This window comes from Morus notabilis, unplaced genomic scaffold (genome assembly GCF_000414095.1).
Source record: "Morus notabilis unplaced genomic scaffold, ASM41409v2 Scaffold256, whole genome shotgun sequence".
Taxonomy (NCBI): domain Eukaryota; kingdom Viridiplantae; phylum Streptophyta; class Magnoliopsida; order Rosales; family Moraceae; genus Morus; species Morus notabilis.
In genome coordinates, this window is record NW_010367627.1 from 67871 (window position 1) to 89729 (window position 21859).

Below are 21859 nucleotides of genomic sequence, written 5' to 3' on the forward strand. Positions count from 1 at the left end.
ACAAAACATGAACAAATACATGAAAAGTTAACACATGGTGAAGAAGCAACCTTTTTAGCACATTATGTTTAGATTTAGATTTGATGTTTAGATTTAGCGGATTAGATTTTCAATAATTAATTTTTATTATTTTATCAGTTAGTATGATGAGATAAGTGAAAAAAATAAATAAATAGGGATAGTTGTAAAAGTCATCAACAAACAAATGAGAAGTTAACACATGGTCAGAAAAGAAGCAACTTGTTTAGCACTTTTAGGTATGTTTAGATTTAAGGGATTAGATTTTCGATATTTAATTTTTATTATTTTCTCGTTAGTATGACGAGATAAGTGAAAAATTAATAATAAATAAATAGGAATAGTTGTAAAAGTAGTTACTGTTTCGTTAACAATTCCTCTCTATTTAGTTGACTTAATTCGTTAAAAGCATTCATGGATTGAGTTGAATAACTTTTAGAAACTCATGCGCATTTAAAACTCGGTCTAAAATGATTTAATTTTTTATATAAAAATAAAAAAGAAAACATTTTCAATCTCAGACGGAAATTATTTTTTAAAATGTGTTTAGAGGACGTTTGATTGATGGATTCAGAATCATGATTCAAAACTATTCTCAATTTAAGTGTTTTTTGTGACAAAAAATACTATAGCGAGCAACGAACCATGATTCGAACCGTAGCACGAATCCTTAAACCAAACACACTCTAAGAGATTATTTTCAGTGTAAAAAACTCATTAATGTCTCTCTTTATCTCTCTCTGCTCGAGATAAGAGAAAACGAAAATAAAAAATAAAAAATAAAAAAGTCATTTGTTATTTCTCTCTCATTTTACACTAAAACAAAAAATCATTTTCATTTTCATTTTTTATCTTTATTGCACCAAACGCCGTTTTGAAAACATTTTCATTTTTTCTTTCTCAAAAAACGTAAAAAATAAAAACATGATCAATTCCAAACATAGCCTTAGTTGTTTTTCATTTTCTCTTCCCTCGAGCAGAGAGACATTAATGAATTTTTTTATATTAAAAACAATCTCTTGATAAAACTACCAAACATATTTTTAAAAATGATTTCTGTCTAAGATTGAAAACGTTTTCATTTCTATTTTCATATAAAAAATAAAATCATTTTAAAACGAGTTCCAAACGCACCCTATGTGTCAAACAGTGAAGGTAGAAAGTGACAGAAAGAGTTATGCTAGCATATTAGAATATAGACTCAAGACCACTCAACCAATTCAAAGAAACAAATTAAATTTTACCCAAACTAACCGATCACTTTCATTTAAAAAAAAAAAAAAAAAAAAAAAAAACCCTAACCGACGATTTGTATTCAATGTCCACTATGGCCTTGACACCCCATGGCGTTTCCTGATCAATAGCGGAACAAAAAACATAATTCTTTTACTTTACATTTCTTTGTTCTTTCATTTTTACCCCCCATAAAAATGGCGGGGACAAAAAGTTTCTTTTCCATAGACCACCAAGATATTAACTGCTTCTGTACACTTACAACAGTATCAAACACTAGGTGGCGTTAGAGCAATGGCCGTAAGGAAACACCTTTTCCCAATCGCATTTCCCTCAGTTTCTTGCCAACCCTGTCCTTCTTTGTAGCTTTCAACCTGTCGCGTTCCAGGAGATTAAAACCTGCTTCTTTGAATATAACATTATACAGCTTCTCTATAAAAGGAAAAGAGGTTCAATACGTTACTTACGACGTCAACTATGTTATAACCATCTTTCACTCCTCCAATCACGTAGACAGTGTCATTGACAACAGCAGCAACTGAATACCCTCTAGAGTAGTTCAAAGATTCCCCAGGCATCCATGATCCAATTCGTGGATCGAAAATTTCTACACTCGTAACCATTGTATTTCCATCGTAACCGCCAAGAGCATACCTGCAAAAGTTGGAAGTCCGTAGAGCCATACATCTATCAGACAAAACTCAAAACTCAATCATGAGAAATGGAAACTTGTATCTGAAGCCACATACTTTTTATTACCGGTCTTAAAGCAAGAAACAGCAAAATGAATCATAATCAAAATCTGTTCAAACTTATTCTTGCATTATAAGATATAACAAGAAAGAAACTAAAAAAAAAAACTCATATTTGGAAGTTATTTGGGCACTTGGTAGAAGCATAATGAGGCTCTACATACTTGTTTGTAAATATCGCTTCATGTTAAATGTCCACCTTTTGAAATTGTTTCCCTTAGAGCTTTTTATTGAAAGTTAAAACTAAAAGTAAGTGTTATTAAGTTGATGCGCTATACACAAATTGATATGTCAGATATAAATTGCCGCACAATCTCTTACACCAATGTTATAAGGTAATGAATAGACCTTGAAAATGCTGATTGAAACAAAGAGAAGCATGATCTCACACTTTTTCGTTCAAAACAACCAATGAATGGCAACCCCTCCTTGTATTCATAGCAGAAATATTTGTCCAGCAATGCTCTCTTGGGTCAAACCTTTCAGCAGACCTGAAATAGTATAAAATACTCATTCAACTACTTGTACAGAAATGTTACAGAAAATATCCACAATATTCTAGATGCAGCATTTGTTTATATCGAAAGAGAGGGAAAAGAAAATGCAGATTATCTTTTCTTTTCTGGTTCAATTTTTTTTTTTTTTTCACACATGTATACATTATTAGGAAAGATATCCATCTAGAAATTAATTCAATTTTTCCATCTAGATTTTGTGCAAAAACAAGTGTTGGACATTCGCATACACAGGTGTCTAGAGAGTTCCAAGGTGAAATCGCCTATAGAAAGAAGTGTCCTACAAATTATAACACGGCCCCAAATTTCCTTTAAACATGATGGATGCCTAAAATGCTTTGTGCATCGAATGCAAGATTGCACACCAATCGTGAGCCTGCTTTTCCAAACAAACATGGGTACATGTTTATACGCCAAGGTCGAGTGTTTGTGTATGTTATATGTTCATGTAAAAAGACAGCACTAAAGTTACAGTAACAGTACTTTGTATTTGCATCACATTCATATGGATTGCTGAACCACACACACTAAACACGTTTGTTTCTGTATGAAATGCAACATCTTACTTCAAATAATCATTCCCATCAAATCCGCCAGTAGCATAAATCACACCATTGAGTTCTACTGCAGCAAGTGCAAATCTCTGGAATAATAAAAGCAATAAAACCAGAGGTAAGTGTTGAACCAATTGTATAAACCAAATGAATAGTAGGAAAGGAATATGCAGATCAAGAACAAGATAAAACAAATGATAACATATTTGATTGTCCCGAAAGACATTTTATTTTTCACTTCCTCCTCTTTCCAACTACAGTCCACATGCCGTTGATATTTTTAGGATTAGAGGACGGAACTCCATCAATTTTGATATTATATCACCACCCTGCTCGTAATATTTTGGACCAACCATTGTGGTAGAGAAAACAGAAAGCCACATTACTTCAACTCCTAGTACCAAATATTGATAGTCTTGCGGTTCCACTGTCCTTCGACGCATGCAGATATGGCTATCCATGTAACTCTCTAATGTGAATTATGCTAGTAAATGGTCACAGTTAAAAAAGAACTTGTAAGTTTTGCAACACAAATACAAAAAGAAGTTACGTATATGTCATACCTTTTGCAGCATCGACCGTGTATTGATCCATCGGCCAACATCTAAATCAAGCATCTCAACATTTGAAAAACATTCAATACCATTCCCACCACCCATTGCAAATATTCTATTGTTGGCACAAGCTCCGGCCAAGCTTCCCTTTTTTTGGCTCAAAGAAGGGCATAAAGTCCACTGGTCTTTAGCCGGATTGTAGGATTCAACTTTAGCATAAAGAAATAAATTAATAATTAAATAATTAAGAAAAAAAAGTAAGCTAATATATTTTTCTTGAAGGAAAAATGTTATAACAAGGAGATATACCTGTGTCATACCAAACCTGACCATTGCCACCACCCATGACATAAACTTCACCATTTAACTGCGCAACTGAAGCATATGAACGGACAGAGTTCATTGGTCTAAGAGATTTCAACACATTCTGGGAAGGATAGAATGAGTCCAAGTCCGACAACCATAATTCACTGTCATATCCTCCCAATAGAAAAATGGATTCCTTGGTGTCCAAAAGCAAGTCATCAAATGATTCAATAACCTTCTCATCTCCAAGCACGGTGGAGGACTTAGATTCAGATTCCAACATGAGACGTCTCTTTAACACTTGAATTTCCCTTTCTGCTCTCCCCTGAAGTGTAAGGTAAACCAAATCTATTAAGGGGAACGAAATTAAGGCACCGTAGGCTAAAAACAGTTATAGCTCTGCAGTAGCATGGTCTCATAGAGCAGGGAAAATTATAAATTTTAAAACTGCACCATGGAACTGCAATTATAATTTGGTCTTAGCAAAGTAAAATAAGAACAATTTATATTTTTTCTTCAAGAGTGAAGATATAGTATAAGCCATAGGTTAGTTGTAACTTATATAAATTGAATGATTATCTTGACATTAGAAGGACCAATTGTTTAACCCAATTACTATAAATTGAGGATTTTGTTTAACAACAAGAGCAATTCTACAGGAAATATCAGCAACAAAGAGCAAATAAAATGAATGTATCTAGCAGAGACATGTGAACATACACATCCCTCCAGGAAAATGCCGATAGTAAGGTCCAAAAATAAAAAAATAAAATTTACGAACTCAATTGAAGCAGCAGCTTTCGATATCATCGCATAGATTTTAGCTTTATTTGTACTTAAAAAAAAATAATGATTTTTTTCAGCATGTTGATCAAAATAAATTCGGTCATTATCGGCAATGGATGATTTAATACACCTTAAGGCAGGCAACAATTTTATTTATTTAGGGGAAAAAAGACATAAGGAAAAGAACAATCACCAGAAAGAACAAATCAGGGATAAAGAAATTGCATCACGTACCAGCTTCTGTTCAAAAAGGCGAGTATGTTCTGTTTTAAAAGTCTTTAGCTCTTCCACCTCTCGAATTAACTGCAGAAATACATGAGAATATGAGAATGTTTGTACTAAAACCAAATGTACACGAGCCTGCCTATATGGGAAGTGTGAAAGATCGAGATAAAAATCTACCCGAGTTATAAGGGACTGATACTCAGATGATGCACTAGGAGTCTGTTCACAATTATCTTCTACACCCAACAGTTCTCCTTGATATCCTTTTTCCTTCAAGGAAATATCATTGATCACAGACGGATTTGTTACAACACCTATCACGGGTTCCTTTGGACAATCGTTTTCCCTGATCGGCATACCGTTTGATATAACAGTATCTTCTGCATCAGCCTTATGTTCATTGCTAATATGATCTTTAAGAGCCAATGCTTTGAGTTTCATGTATATAAGATCTTTCTCCTCTTGTTTAACTTCTTTCACATCAGATTGAGATTCCAATGACTGGTTTTCTCCATCTAAAGATGAGGCGACATCCGTAGAATCTGATTTCTGACTTGATTGACTTAAGTGCTCTGCCTCTAAAGCAAGTGTTGAAAACTCTTCACTTACCTCTCTAGTGTAACGTGAGGGAATAGCTCGGAAAATAGTTCTTGATTTCGCCATATTCTGCAATGCAGATGTACCGGGAGCAACTGCTAAAGAAGCCAGCAAACTTAACATCTTATTTGTCTGAGCATGGTCAAGCTCAAACCAGAAATGATGCTCATTGTAGTAGTTGTCTGCAATTATTGGTCTAAACTGACTTTCAAGAAGTGGTTGGCACTGTAGTCGGATGCGAATTTGAACCTTAAGGAGAAAACAGAATAACATTAACATTTTCTGTTGTCCATGAGCAAGTATCTCAAATATAATTGCAACTCAGACAAGTAGACCAATATGAGAAAATTTGATCTAGTACCTGTGCTGGATACAGTGTCCTATCTGAACCATCAGTGGTCCACCCATATGGGTTAATATTCATTTGGCCAGGGCAAGCAGCCTCAAATATTCCATGAAGTTTCCTATCACTGTAGTTGAACAGAAAAAGTGGCAATCCGGGATCAATATTCTTTACATAAGAAAAGTGATGAGCTGGTAAGCCTGAAAAGTATAACAAATATGTCTCATGAGTTCTTGAGGCGAAAAAAAAAAACAAAGAAAACGATAAATAAACGATTCTCCCAGCGCACATACTTAACAGAATGCACTTAAATATATAGATATTTGATATCAAGAATATTTCCAGGCGATACTGCAGGGGAATCCATGGTAAAATAGCAAAAATTTTACGTAAAGATAAGGAAAAATACATAGAGTACACAAAATATAAAATTAGATCACTCACCCAAGAGTTGTTTAAATAGACATTCCTTCATTGTGCTATTCTTGCAACCAAATATAACACCACCAAGCTGACTCTTCCTCAAATTTCTTGCCTGTAAAGAGCCAACAACCATGTTTGGCGCAGAAGGCGAGCTTCCATTGACTATATAGGTCTGTATTTTCTTCCCAGTGCCCATTCTAAGGTCCAAAGCAACAAAATACAAATCATAAACCCGAATTGCGAATAAACTTTGGTGGCATAACTTGAAAAATATCACCAAGAAAACTAATACATAATAGAATAACTGCCCTTAGATTCTGCACTTATCCGTTTTACATGACAGAAATAGCATACTTCGGTTCCAAAAAAAAAAAAAAAATCTCAGAAAGATTTCAGAAGAGAAGTTACAATCCATTCTTCGTTCAACCCCTAATGGCAAACCGCTACATTACCCGGTTAAGGACAAATTTGCTTCATAACAAAACAAAAACAAAAAACAAAAAAATAAAAAAGAGAGCACAATATATATATATATATATTTACATATATATATATATATTCATAAAAGAACAAAACTATCTGTGTCATATTCAAAAGCAGTTAGTTAATCTGGGGCCAAATTTGCCAAGTCCAACACATTAAGCTAAAGTGTAAAACATGTTATCACTAATTAGGCATGCCAACCACATTCATCAAGAACAGTACAACTTAATAAACAAAAATGTAATTAGTTAAATGTTAACGGAAACTATCCACAGACGTGAAATTTGTGAAAGTTTTAATTTTGATCTTTAGAAAATTATTCAAACGAAAGAAGAAACAACATTATGATGACACAAGATTTGTCTAACATATTCAACAACGTATTAATAAATGATGGCCATTGAAACACAACGTAGTGAAAAACAACAGGACATTAGCAAACGAAAATTCAAGAAGCATTGTGATGAATTCCGATCAAAATGAAAAATCAACGGCATGAATCAAACAAAGAAATGACTGCAGTGCAAAATAAAAGTTGAAAAAGAAGAATCGGAAAAAAATTAAAAAAACAAAAAAAAGCAAGCGATTAAGTTGAAGTGTAAAAGAAAATCGAAAACTTTGAAAAAGAATATAAATCGAAACCCTAATTTAACCAACGAAGATAAACGAACAGCAAGTTGGTTTCCGAAAAGGCAACAATTTTCCAGATTAGCGGAACCAGTGAAAATAAATGATTATACGATTCCTAGAAAGCCATTGCATAAGATTAATGTGAGAGAGATGCAGTCAGTGAGAGAGTGAGGAGGGAGAGAGAGACGTACTGTGGGTATGGGAGCGGGAGAGAGAGACAGAGAGAGAGAGAGAGAGAGAGAGTTTGAAGGGAAAACGAATAGAAAGGGCTTGTTGGTTTGCCTTTGGGTTTGGGTTTGCCGAAAAAACGAACGCAAAAGCGCGAAATGAGACGAGGCCGTACTTGTTTATTATTAGGGTGCGTTTGGAACAAACATTGTGTTATAATATGGATCATAATTTATGATTTATTATAATATATTTTCTCACAAAAAAATATATGTACATTAAAAATGATCGTAGGCCCGTTCACTTCGCTTATTCAAGTTTAGAATTCGAGTTTAAATGTGACTTTATGTGAGAGCTTTTTACTGTAGCAAAAAAGTTAGATGTGATTATTTGTGAGAGCTTTTTACTGTAAAAAAACTTGAATTCTAAACTCGAATTAACGAAGTGAACGGAGCCTTAAATTATGGTTCTGAATTTTACGTTTGGTTCATAGATTTAGAATCATGATTCACAATTATTTTTGATTTATGTGTATTTTTTATGAAAAAAAAATACTATAATAAATTACGAATTATAATTCAAATCATGACATAAATCTACCAACTAAACACAATGTAAACCAAACGTTCTCTTAGGCCCCGTTCACTTCGCTGATTTGAGTTTAGAATTCGAGTTGAGATGTGATTTTATATGAGAGTTTTTTACTGTAATAAAAAAGTTAGATGTAATTATTTATGAGAGTTTTTTACTGTAAAAAAACTTAAATTCTAAACTCAAATCAACGAAGTGAAAGTAACTTTACAAACACCATTTAACACTGCACCACCCTCCGCATCTTAGCAACAAATCCTACAATTGATACCTCAAATAGTCAATCCCATTCTTATATCGGTGAGTTTTTTTTTTTTTTTTTTTTCCTGAGACTTTCTTCTGCCTTCCTATGATATATCACTTTTTGATCCTTAAAATTATATTTAATTAAAAATTATGTAGAATATATAATTTTTTATATATATTTAACAATTTAAAAGTAAAGAACTATTAGTATTCATTTTCTCAGTCTTATAAAAACTCTTTTTTTATTTTTTAATAGGATAAAAATTATTTTAGTATCTCTTATTATAATGAAACATTTTATGTATGATATGTTTTTAATAATATTAAAACAATATATTCATCTTTGAGAAAAAGTTTTTTTAGTACTTTGAAATTAATTTTTGGGACATAAAATAGTACAATCTTGAAAGTGAAAAGTTAAAAACAAAATATTTAAATTGCACAATTTTATTGAATATGTGTACCATATAAATAATATGACGTGATATATTTGTGTATTAAGAGTCCGTTTAGTTTATTGATTTAAATTTTTAATTATAATTGAGATATAATTTTATGTGAAAATTTTTTATTATAATAAAAAAATTAAATGTGACTATTTATGATAATTTTTTATTGTAATAAAACTCAGAATAATTCCTCCTAATATTTCATTATACATTGTACAGTGAAATTTATCTCTCCAGAATACCCTTTTCCTTTCTTCCCTTCTCCTCATTCTAGGTGGGGGCATTTTCGTCATTTGATGCTACATTGGATGGGGGTGTTCTGGGTGGTTCCTGCCTTGCCTCCTTTATTTTTTCATTTTCGATTTGGGGCCATTCTCGGTGCTTCTTTCCTTGTCTCCTTTATTTTTTCATTTTCCGTTTCATATTTTTGCTCATTTCTCCGTAAATGGAGCCCTAGCCTTTTCTGTTTTTTGAGTTTCCTCATTGTCCCTCTTTTTTGTTCGATTTCTCCATATGATTTCTCTGTAAATAGAGCTCTAGGGTCTGTTGTTTTTTTTTTCGATGGTTCCTTTCTTGCCTCTTTCATCTTCTCATTTTCGGTTTGATTTCTTTGGCGATTTGTTTGTAAATGGAGGCGTTGGCTCTTTTGGTTTTTGGGTTTGCTTATTCTCCCTCTTTTTTGCTCGATTTCTCCATTTCCTTCGGTGATTTCTCTATAGATAGAGCTGTAGGGTCTTTTGTTTTTTTTGTTTTTATTTCTTATTTTCTTCATTCCGGATGCTCTTCTCGCTCATTTTGGTTGGACGCTGTGCATTTCTCCTTTAATGCATGCCATTTTGGATAATTTTCTCCTTTTTTTGTTCTGCCTTCTTTGGTGGTTTTTATTTGTGGTTTTGGTTTGTTTTCTTCCTGTGATTTTGGCGGACGCTGTCCTGATTCATTTGGGTTTTGGTGCAGGTTTTTTTTGCATTTTCTTGTCTTATTCATCTGGGTTTGCATTTTCCTATCTTATTTGTCTGGGTTTGCATTGTTTTTTTTTTTGGATTTTTTTTTGTTTTTTTTTCTTCTGCCTTCTTTGCCTGTTTTTATTTGTGCTTTTGGTTTCTTTTCGTCCTTTGATTTTGGTTCCCGCTGTCCTCATATATTTGTGTTTTGGTGCAGGTTTTTTCGCTTCATCTACATTTTGGTGGAGGCTTCTTCCATTTTCCTGGTTTGCCTTTATGTTCGTTTAACTATTGATTTTAGCTTCAAGTTTCAGTTTTCCTGTGCTTTTGGAGGACTGCATTTTCTATGCTCTTTTCCTTTCTTCCTGATTTTATTGCTTTTCCTGCTGGTTTTGGTACTTACTTCCTTTTGTCGCTGGTCTGTTAAATTTTTCAATATTTATAGAAATGTGTTATAATTTTGGAGTGGCTGATTGGTACAATTTTTGAAAGTTTTTTATATGCTGCTTTATTTATCCCCTCGATTGATTCTTTTCTTCAGAGAGAAACTTCTATGCAGATGGTTCCATGTTTTTATTTTAAAAAAACTTATCTTCGTCTTTATTTAATTAATGTTTGTATGTTGAGTTCTATGTAATTTGTTCAAAAATTGTTGTGAATATCTATTTCTCACTTAGAGTCAGCTTTTCTTTATTGTTTTCTGCAAAGCTTTCTAGATTTTTCGTCCTTTTTTTAAGGGGAAAAACTTATTCTGCGCCTTTTGCCCTTTTGGTATTTACTGTTTTATTCAAAAACTGTTTATACATGTACTGCCTCTGTTTTTCCACTGCTGAGCCTTGACTTTTCCATTTTGCTGTTACCATTGGGAAAAAAAAATATTCAAATTGTCCAATCCTTTTTGCTATTTACTGTTTCATTCAGGACCTCTTTGTACATGCAATAGCTTTCTTTTTCTGTTACTCACCTTCGGCTTCCTTATTCCATTCCTATCATTTCACATACACAAAATTCCCTGCAGGAAAAAAAACCAAAAGACAGACCTTATTATTTCATTCTCTTCTACTTATTCTATTCATCACCTTTTTGTTCCTCTATTTCCTATTGTTTACTATCTCTCTTTTCTCTACTTTTCCTATTTTATTTCATCATATAATCTATGTTACACTGTGCCTCTTATGTTGTTTTCTCCTTTTTTTGGCTCTATATTTAATTCACCTGGTAGTCTTTGAACAACTTTACATCTTACTCGAGTTATCTATTTTGTGTCACATGCAAATTATAATTTGTGTGATAGATACAATATGTCATCCTTTTGTGAAGTTGCCCTTAGTAGGCAGCCACAATGTATTTATCGCACATTGCTGAAAAGATTAAATACCTGAGCCACCATTCCAACATAAAGATACTATCATATTTATATTTATTGATTTTTCAGTCCCTTTTTTTTTTCTTTCCACTGCCCGGCTACTTTATTTAGTCACTTATTTATTTATTTCTATTTCACAAGATTTTTACTATTTCTTGATTCATTATGTTATTCCTTCACCGAAGACTATTGTTGATATTTGGCCCGCTCATATGTGCCACTTTACCCAAAATCTGAGCTTTCACCTACTATTATCAACCGCTGTCCATAACTTTTAAATTTTTTATATTGATATTGTATTTATGACTTTGCTGAAGTTGTATTGATGTTTGCTGTTCATCTTTCATTATTTGCTTCCATTTTTTCCCCTATTTGCCTTATACAAGACGTTCATATATTCACTTCCTTCTTTTTCTTCTTTCCTTCTTCTTAGCAATATATATATATATATATATACGTATATGTGTTTACTTAACATTTGTTAGTTTTGGTAACTTCCTTTATGTAGCAATGATGACTATAATTGATTTGACATATTCAGTTTCATAATATTTATCTATACATTGTTACAAGTTCCCTTGCCTTCTTTGGAATATGCTTTTATCCATTCTTCTTAGCTCAAATATTTTGATAATTTCTTCTTTGTTGTTCTTAGTTATTCTATGTTTTTTTTTTGCGTTTTACGTTTTTGTTACTTCATTAAATAACTGTCTTTACTTCTATTAGTTTCCTTTTTCTACTGCTGAAGCTTCATTTTCCAATTTTATTGTTACTCATTCATACAAAAAAAAAAAGGTCATCCTTCATCCCTCTTTGGCATATAGCTTTTCTTTTTTTCCCTTTTTTTTTTTTTTTAAATGAAGCCTTTATAGATGTATTACCTTTATTCTATATATAGCTTTATTCGACCCGTTCATATCCACAACTTTAGCCAAAATCTGAGGGTTCCGCCTACTATTATCAATCTCCACCCATGACTTTTAAATTTTATATATTGACATTGTATCTATGACTCTGCTGGGGTGGTATTGATGTTTGCTGTTTATGTTTGATTATTTGCTTTTATTTTCTTTTCTATTTGCCTTATACATAATGTTCACATATTCACTTCCTTTTTTTCCTTCTTTTGTTCTTCTTAGCAATATATATATGCATATCTATCTTTAGTTAACATATGTTAGGTTTGGTGATGACTATAATTGATTTTCACATATTCAGTTTCATAAAGCTCATCTATACATTATAACAAGTTTCCTTGCCTTCTTTGGAATATGCTTTTATCCATTGTCCTTAACTCAAATATTTTGATAATTTCTTCTTTATTGTTCTTACTTATTGTATGCCTTTTGCCTTCTTTGCTTTTGTTGTTTCATTAAGTAACTGCCTTTATTTCTATTACTTTCCTTTTTCTACCATTGAAGCTTCATTTTCCAATTTTATTGTTACTGCTTCATACAAAAAAAAAAAAAAAGCATTCTATTGTTACAATTCCATAGAAAAAAATTCCTAACATGCAAAAAAAACATATGTTGGTGTTTTATTTAAATCACTCTACGACATTATCCATCCTTTTATTCTTCTATTTGTTCTTTGTTAATATATTTCTTTCATTTTGTTATATAAAAATTGTATTATACCTATCTTCATCAACTTTTTAAGCTGGTTTTGTTTTTTCTTTATTTATTTATTTACTCATTTACTTATTCATTCCTGTTTATTTGTCCAGATTTTCTACAATTTCTTGTTGCTTTCTCTTATCCCTGTGTGACTAACTGGTATTGACTTTTCACCGCCTCATATTTGCTACCTAACACAAGGGCTATAGCGTTTGAGGTATTATCAGTATTTTTGTCCACAATTTTTAATTCCCTCTTATTTACATTTCATCTATTGATTACCTATGCTAACTGCAAAAATCTACTATTTATACTTTATTACTATTGCTTACATTCGATTTTTTTACCCTATTAATAAAATATTGCTGGTCTGAAACTTTGACAAAAATTGTATTTCAGTGTTAAGAAATGTTATTACTGCTATAAATGTACTTAAGAAGAACTGGAATTTATTGTTCATACAGACTCATTTTACCTACGATAGCTCATCTTTAATTTCCATCATTTTTGCAACAACTTCATATAATGTAAAATTATCACCTGCTGCAACGCGCGGGCACATCACTAATTATCTTGAAAGTATTGATATTGTTTGGACCAATTGCATGTTCAAATTCATTAAAAAAAAAAAATGCATGTTCAAATTATTGTTATATTTTTACTTCAACTTGTGCCTGTAGAATTATTGACGTAGAAGTAAAAAAAATAGTCAAAATTAATGTTATTGATAAAATGATCATAATGTTAAAAAAGTTAAACCTTGTTTGAACCAACTGCATAATCAAGTAGTACTATATTTTGAAAAATAAATATTCGACTTTGAATTTTTTTAATAAATAACTCTTTGTTTATGAAGAATACAGTTTAACACTGTATTATTTGATTTTTTTTATTTTTTTTTAAAGTCCCTCTTTAAGTAACAATCTTGATCGGAATTGAGGCATTAAGTATCAATTTACCCTGAAATGTGACAACTATTAGGTGTTAACTCGGATGGGTCTTTAATCTTTATTGTTCTATTGACTAAATAACACTTGAGTTGAAAAATAGAATAACATATTTGCGAACTGGCATTTTTGTGTGAATTAGACACTAAGATCTCGTTTAGCTCGCAGATTCGAGTTTTTAATTTGAGTTGAGATGTGATTTTATGTAAGAGTTTTTTATTGTAGCAGAAAAAGTGAGATGTAATTTTTTATGAGAGCTTTTAATTGTAGTAAAATTAGAATTGAAAACTCAAATTGGTAAAATGAACGAAGGCTAAGATTATTGAATTACTGCAATATCCTTGTTCTAAACTTGGGAACTTTTATTCATTTGCCTTTTTATTTGATAATTGAGATACAATTGTATTTAACCTTAGGAAATTATTGATGCTAGTTTTTTTAGTAATTAAAAAAAATGCAATGACGCTGGTTGTTTGGATATAAATATTCTTTTTTCCTGATTTCACCAATGATGTGTCACATGAGGGAAAGATTTACAAAATATATATATAATATGATATTTGTATTTTTTTTTTTAGATAAATAAAAGTTTGGTTTAAAGAGGAGATTTTTTTAATTTTTTCAAACTTGTCCCAATCGAAAATTTCATTTGCGTCTTACGGTGGCTATTGACAAAAAAAGGTTACTAATTTAATGCACGGTTCTTTTTAGGAATAATTTAATGCACAATTCAATCGTAATCTTTTATACTAAATGTTAGAATAATTGGTGTGGATGATATTCAATTGTAGACTCTTTTGGCCTAAATTGATTCGAATACGCTTTCGGATTTAAAACTTCAATTAAAGATCTCACTATTTAACCTAATTCAAACCTATAATAACTCTACATATAGAAAACAAAGAAATGGTAATAAATGGAACGAATATTACAAAAGTTTATGCTCGAATTTCATTTATAAGAGTGCTCGTTTTTTAATTTTTGTCCAAATAGTACATTCAAACCGCGTTTCTAAAATTTTAAATGCTTATTGTAAACTGTAACGCGAATTTAAGAAAATATAAATACCACATAATTTTCAATTCAATTTCTAATATCAAATTTTAATGTTTGAGTAGAATCGTTAGACAATCTTAAGTCTTAACGGTCCATTTAGTTCGTTGATTTAGATTAAGATGTAATTTTATGTGATAATTTTTTACTGTAATAAAAAATTTAAATGTGATTATTTTTAAAGTTTTTTATTGTAATAAAATTTAAATTTTAAATTTGAATAAGTGAAATGAATGGGGTTAAGACACTCATTGTCAAATCGTTAAAAAAAAAAAATCAAGAACAATATTCTTAAAAACCTTGAGAGAGAGAGAATTGTTAAAGGGAAAAGCATAAAGTAATTACTAAACTCTAAAGTAGAAGAAATTGCCCGCAATTTGCGATAGCCAAAAAAATCAAACAGTGCCTTAAAAGAAAAGAAATAAATAATCAGTCGGCGACAAAAGAGCAAAAAAAAAAAAAAAAAAAAAGGGGGAAGCGAAAAACGTTGACTAAATAGCCTTGTTTCTTTGACTACGTAAATACCAACTCTCTCTTTCCTCTCTAATCATTACTCTCTCTCTCTCTCTTCTATTTCTTCACATTATCAATAACTAATCAGACCATCTTCATCTTCATTATTTCTTCTTCATCGATTTCAATGGCGGGAAATCCGGCCTCGTCGGAGATCCAGATCAGGGTGAATTCCCGGCGAGGCTACAACGCCGTACATCCGGTGGAGATCGACGCAACGACACCTCAACAGCCGTCGTCTGCGGCTCCGAATCCTGTCGTTTTACGAGAAGTGAAGCATTTCAAGAAATGGGTTCCTTGGTTGATCCCTGTATTCGTCGTTGCTAATACCATTCTGTTCGTTATCACCATGTACGTTAATAATTGTCCTGAGAATTCCGATTCTTGCATCGCCAAGTTCTTGGGAAGGTTCTCTTTTCAGCCTTTTAAAGAGAACCCTCTTCTTGGTCCCTCTTCCACTTCGTGAGTCTCTCTTTCTCTCTCTCTCTCTATTTTTTCTTTTTTGAGAAATTTATGTTTCTTTTTATGGTTTTTATGTTAAAATGTAAGTAGCTTTTTTCTATTTTTGACTTTATGTATCTTAACAAATGTTGAAGTAATCCATCTGCCTGTAATTTTTAGTAATTTTCTGGGTAATTTGTGTTTTTTTTAGCATTTCTGTAGTTTTATATTTCTTTTGATTGTTGTTGTGTTAAAAGTGTATAGGATTATTTTTTATTTTATTTTTTTGCTAGTTTTGACTTTATGTTTCTTGTTAAATGTTGAAGAAATCTGTGTATCTGTAATTTTGGATCGTTTTGAGTCATTTCTATGTAATTTTCTGTTTCTTTATATGGTTGTGTTTTTATAGCAGCCGTTCGTACAAGAAATTTTTACCACTTTTTTTTTTTTTTTTTTTTTTTTTTTTTTTTAAAATGGGGTGAGTTGAATATTTAGGAATTCCAAGTTCCTTTTAGTAATTTCTATCCCTTATATTATGTTTAGTTGCTTGAAAAATGCTAAATAGTTTCTCAACCTGTCAGAGTTTCTTTATCCTATTATGTTAATATGAATTAATTAAAAAAAATTAGTTCTTATGATCACTACTGGTAATGCATGTTTGGATATATCTTTGTTTTATTGTTAGTTATTTATATTTTTTTTATTATTATGATTGATTAGGTTACAGAAGATGGGGGCTCTTGATGTAAGTAAAGTGGTGAATGATCACCAGGGATGGCGCCTCTTATCTTGCAATTGGTTACATGGAGGTGTTTTCCATATTTTGGCTAATATGTTGAGCCTTTTGGTTATCGGAATTCGGCTTGAGCAAGAATTTGGATTTGGTATGTGTATAGAAGTTAATTCCTAAGCTACATTCCTATGCTTATTTTGATAAGGAGGTTACGAAGTGTCATTCTCAGAAAAATGCAATCTTGGATGTTTGTAACTCGGTATTTTTTAGTGACTTCTTTTTTTTTTTTTTGGTTGAAATGTTTCTTGTTAGTCAAAACTACTGGTTTGATTCTGATTATGCTATATTGTTTGTTAATCCTATCATCAAAAATAGGTTTGGCATATGGTTGATGGAGTGTTGCAGTTAACTAAACTAGTTTCGTATATGCGTTTAAATGGGTCTTAGTAGTGTTCAGTGATTTTTTTTAAAGCTAGTTTTGTGTTGTAAAAACTTGTGTTATTCTTTACAGTTTTATAAATTTTTTACTCTAAATACTGGAAAATCTTTCATGTGGTTCTGCTTCCAGTCCGGATTGGATTGCTTTATGTTATCTCTGGATTTGGAGGGAGTCTGTTATCTGCACTTTTCCTGCAGTCGAATATATCCGTTGGTGCTTCCGGTGCACTTTTTGGGTTACTCGGAGGAATGCTTTCTGAACTCATCACCAATTGGACAATCTACGATAGTAAGGTGCGTTGAGTTGATTTCAATCATATTGTTTATTTCTTATAGTTGACACTCATGGACATAACATCTACATATATTTCAGTTCGCAGCACTTTTCACCCTTGTGGTCATCATAGCTATCAACTTGGGAGTAGGTATTCTCCCACATGTGGACAACTTCGCTCATATTGGCGGATTTTTGACGGGCTTCCTTCTTGGGTTTGTGTTTCTGATACGCCCCCAGTTTGGATGGGTTAGCCAAAAATATGCATCTCCGGCATATAATTCAGCTACGGTCAAATCCAAATTCAAGACATACCAGTATATACTATGGGTTGTTTCTCTCATTCTTTTAATTGTTGGGTAAGCCTCTAACTCTGCGTCTTCATTTTAAAGATGCTCTTTTTCTATTACTAGATTGGTCTTTGAAATAAATGGGTGAGCTTGAAGTGTTTCGAAAATTCTGTTTTGGAGAGAAACAACTCATTTCTAACTTCAATTCCCTAGAACTTGGATATTTTCGGAAATTAGATGGCTTAATGTGGTGGCACCAAAAACATCATGTAAAAGTTGACAAAAAACTGTTTTTGCTGATGATATCCTCTTGGATTATTTTCCTCTCCACATTTTTCAATTGTGATTTTTTTTTTCCTCCAACTTTGACAGGTTAACCGTCTGGTTGGTCATGCTACTCCGGGGAATCGACGCTAATGATCATTGTTCTTGGTGTCACTATTTGTCTTGTGTCCCCACTTCAAAATGGAGCTGCAAGACTGAGCCTGCTTACTGCTGGGTTAGTAAACTGACTATTGCTTTATACTCCGCTGAAAAACTCGAGCTTTTTTTTTTGTTTTTTTCCCCTTAATGGAGCATGCTATTTTCAAAATAATATTTACACACCAACTTGTGATAATTGCACCAACCTGATTGCTTTGTTAACACATCGGTGGCGCAGTCGAACCAGATCGGTGACCAGCTTAACTTGACATGTTCAAGCAACAACAAAACCAGCACATACACAGTGTCAAACCCAAGCAGTTCTAGGATCCAGGGGTTATGCACACAGCTTTGCAGTTGATTTATGCAATATGAATGAATTATGGACATTGGATAGAGCTGAATAATCTATAGTGTATATTGCTTTTGTGTGGCATGCTGGTGTATGTTGTCTTTATAAGGTATGTTTATTCCCTCGTTTTTTTTTTTTTTTTTTTTTGTTGTATTCTTGTATCATTCATTTACGGAGAGTATTATTTATATATATTTGTTTTTGCTAAATAGCATTATTTATATTTAAACCCTGTGAATAATTTATATATGTTTTTCCTAAATAGCATAATTTATATTTAATCCCTGTTAATAATTGTCTTTATAATATTAGGGGATACAAAAGAAAAAGAATAAAAAAGTGAGAAGAAATAAAAATGAAGGATCAAAAGAGGTAAATAGAAAAAGGGGATTATCTGGTAGTGTACTGGTAAGTCAGGTTTTTTTAACCGTTGAATCTGTATATTTTTTAATTTCTACGTGATTTTATACAGCTCTACGAACAGAAAACTTGATCTACTATTAAGTTGGCAATAGTGTTGAAAATTTGGGCCGGGCTAGACAGGCCGGCCCAAAGCCCGTTATTGTAGGCCCGGGGACTGGCCCGAAGCTCGTTATTGTGGGCTCGGGGACCGGCCCGGCCCAAATCCGTACAAGCCCGAGCCCGGCCCGGCCCTAGTGTAGGGCTGGGCTGGGCTGTAATTCTAGGCCTGTAGGCAGCCCGAGCCTGGCCTGGAGAGCCCGGCCAGAAATGGCCCAAAGGTCTAAATTTTTTTTTTCTTGGTTACTTGTTTTTGGCCCATCGGTAATATTACCATTGGGTTGACTCACTGCCTCACGGCAGTGAGTCTGAACTCTGAAGCAGAGGGCAGCCCTCTGCTATTTTTTTTTTCTTTGTTACTTGTTTTTGGCCCAAACAGTAATATTACCGTTGGGCTGACTCACTGCCTCACGGTAGTGAGTTTGAACTGAAGCAGAGGTGTTGATAATGATGACAATTTCTAAATTTTGGCATGGTGGAGGCTACAAGGTGTAAGATTTTCAGTACTTTTAATATTAGCACGTGATATCTTGACTATTCCAGTATTAACGGTGTCTTCAGAATCTGCCTTTAGCACAGCTAAGAGGATAATTGAAGAAAGAAGGACTTCGTTGACTCCAGAAATGGTTGAGGTGCTAATATGTCTAAAAGATTAGGAAAAGGCTTCTTTGCGAATGCAACACACAGCTAAAGACAGAGATTTAATGGATTAATTTTAAAACTTATACATTGACGATAACGCTTCTGATGCCGGGAGTAATGTAGCAGGCAGTTAGATATTTTTGTTTCTTAAGTATATATAAATTGTAACTGTGAAAATAATACTGCATCCTTTTTTTCTTACCAAGGTTTTATCCCAATGGTTTTTTTTGGTAAGATTTTTAATGAGGCAGTTATAATTACATAAATAAAGTCTTATTCCATTAAAATTTTACAATATTAACTATTTATTATAAATTTTGTTATCTTTTTTTAAATTTTTATAAATCATGCTCGGGCTGGGCCAAGCCGATTCGGGCTGGCCCGGCCCATGATAGCCCGGCTCGGCCCTAGGCCCGTCGGGCCTTAGGGCCGGGCTGGGCCTATATAAAGTTATTTAGGGCCGGGCCGATTAAAACTACGGACCGGGCCTGCCCTAACTACCCTTTCGGGCCGCCGGGCCGGGTCAGGTGGCCTGAATTTTCAGCTCTAGTTGGCATACTGAAAAAGTTCTCAATAAGAAAAAAGGGAGGATATGAAAACAAAAAAAGGCACGCCACAAAATGTTTCGTTAGTGGGAGAAGAGGGTTAAAAAAAAGGTAGAGATATGCATGAGAAAAAATTGAAAAGCCAACATCATGTCAAAAATGACTGGTCGGTCGATTACCATTTTAAGTGACATTTGTTTCAAGGATTTTGCATGGTTTAGGATCATGATTTTTGGTTCTGCTACAATGTTTTTCTTTCACAAAAAATTTAAATTTTAAAAATTAAAATCATGAACCATAGTTTTAAATCTATGAATTAAATGTCACATTAGTGATTTGATAGTTGGTCGGTGATCGAAACTGACCGATAACTTTGCTTAAAAAATTAAGGGAGAAAGAGAAAAATAGATCAAGACTTGAGATGAATTAAAATTAATAGACTAATAGTTTACATAAGTTAATGAATAGGCAAAATTACTATTTTCGTCCATAATTTGTCTGGTTATGAACCATAACTTGACAAGTTATTGTCCATAATTGTCCATAACTTTTCTGATTATGAACCATAACTTGACAAGTTTGTCCATAACTTATCTGGTTATAAACCATAACTTGACAAGTTATGACCTATTAATTTCTATAACTAAAAATTGGTCTACATACTTTCTTAAACTTTTCATATTGACATATTTTCTACTATTTCCCGAAAAATAATTTTGAAAAGCACTAAAGACGGGCCTTATCACTAACCCACACCAATAGATGTGCAATTTTTGAGTACTAATAACATTTATTACGGTTATGCATGTATTAATACTCCAAATTCCAAAACGTAATACCTAAGGTGCTCATGTCAAATGCTATTTCTTGCGTTCTACAAGATTTATCCACCTCTAGTCACTCTATAAACCTTTATCTGAATTTTTATTTTTCTAACAATTGCTACTCTCTCTTCTTTGTGTTCTTTGTAAGATGTACTTTTCAATCTTAAAAGTTTTATCTTTTATACTAAAATGTATTTTGATCTTTTAGATTTTAAATTTATGATTAATTTTATATTTTCTTGATTAACCGTTAATTTTGGTTAAAATAAAAACAGTCGAACTTAAAAGAAGAAAATAAAATAAAATAGAATTTTCAATACGTGAATGAGATTTAAATGTGTTTGGTTCAAGGATTCGTGTCATGGTTCAAATCATGATTTGTGGCTCGCTATAGTGTTTTCTCTCACAAAAAATACACGTAAATTGAGAATGATTCTGAATCCATCAACCAAACGTTTAGATTTTTCCTATAGTCAATATTAACTTTAACTCAAAAAGATAAGATTCATGTGAGTTGAAAATGTGCGTTATAAATATCAACTTATTATAAAAGCCGTAATCGGCTAATGCCTTTCCTCCTCGCACGTGGGGGACTCCATTGAAATAATTTTTTTCGAACATACCCTTAATCAAACATTTATTTCCTTCTCATATGTACACTGGAATTTGTTTTTTTATTTTTATTTAGTTTTTTAAATATATTTTATATTTAAAAAATAACCATTACTGAAATAATTATTCTCAAATATGCCATTATTTAAACATCTTTTTATTTCTCTATGTACACTCTAATTCATTTTCTATTCCAAATCAAAATATTTCTTTTAATATGTTCGATTTTATTTATGAAATATTAACATTCGATAGAAATATACGTTGTGACTGAAACACACATTTTGATATCATCTATTTTTTTAAAATATAATTGTTTAAATTATACATGTTTAAAATTATACATCTATTTACTTGTTTTTTAATCTCTTCTACTGTTGTGTGTTTAAAATCAAAATTACTTTCTCGAATAGACTACTCAATGACTCACACACAACAACATGTGTGGAGCACA

General features: G+C 32.3%; 2 protein-coding genes across 3 annotated transcripts; one reads left to right on the forward strand and one right to left on the reverse strand.

Annotated features, from left to right (window-relative positions):
• Positions 1-1319: 1319 nt before the first annotated feature.
• Positions 1320-7683, reverse strand: LOC21404138. 2 transcript variants are annotated; one of them, XM_010113152.2, is made up of 11 exons: positions 7611-7683; positions 6328-6503; positions 5902-6083; positions 5121-5789; positions 4953-5021; positions 3936-4257; positions 3636-3835; positions 3085-3161; positions 2393-2494; positions 1719-1905; positions 1320-1625 (listed from the first exon to the last, which is right to left on the reverse strand). In XM_010113152.2, the coding sequence occupies exons 2-11, from the start codon at positions 6500-6502 to the stop codon at positions 1521-1523; spliced, it is 2088 nt and encodes a 695-aa protein (XP_010111454.1). In that variant the 5' UTR covers position 6503; positions 7611-7683; the 3' UTR covers positions 1320-1520. The 2 variants fall into 2 exon arrangements, with proteins under 2 accessions (XP_010111454.1, XP_024031256.1); XM_024175488.1 differs by lacking the exon at positions 1320-1625 and having other exon boundaries at positions 1729-1905; positions 2395-2494.
• Positions 7684-15302: 7619 nt separating this feature from the next.
• Positions 15303-18486, forward strand: LOC21404139 (RHOMBOID-like protein 1). The gene is made up of 6 exons (XM_010113153.2): positions 15303-15774; positions 16474-16637; positions 17055-17218; positions 17298-17557; positions 17861-17987; positions 18150-18486. Exons 1-6 carry the CDS (start codon positions 15440-15442, stop codon positions 18270-18272), a joined length of 1173 nt encoding a protein of 390 aa, XP_010111455.1. The 5' UTR covers positions 15303-15439; the 3' UTR covers positions 18273-18486.
• Positions 18487-21859: the final 3373 nt, after the last annotated feature.

Bases quoted from the DNA above. Each gene is read 5' to 3' on its own strand.
- LOC21404138 (XM_010113152.2), bottom strand. From the start codon at position 6,502: ATGGGCACTGGGAAGAAAATACAGACCTATATAGTCAATGGAAGCTCG. The intron at 5,022-5,120 runs GTAGATTTTTAT...GTATTTCTGCAG, and splicing joins ATCAGTCCCTTATAACTCGG to TTAATTCGAGAGGTGGAAGA. The intron at 1,906-2,392 runs GTGAGATCATGC...CAACTTTTGCAG, and splicing joins GTTGTTTTGAACGAAAAAGT to GTATGCTCTTGGCGGTTACG.
- LOC21404139 (XM_010113153.2), top strand. From the start codon at position 15,440: ATGGCGGGAAATCCGGCCTCGTCGGAGATCCAGATCAGGGTGAATTCC. The intron at 15,775-16,473 runs GTGAGTCTCTCT...ATGATTGATTAG, and splicing joins CTTGGTCCCTCTTCCACTTC to GTTACAGAAGATGGGGGCTC. The intron at 17,988-18,149 runs GTTAGTAAACTG...TCGGTGGCGCAG, and splicing joins CTGAGCCTGCTTACTGCTGG to TCGAACCAGATCGGTGACCA.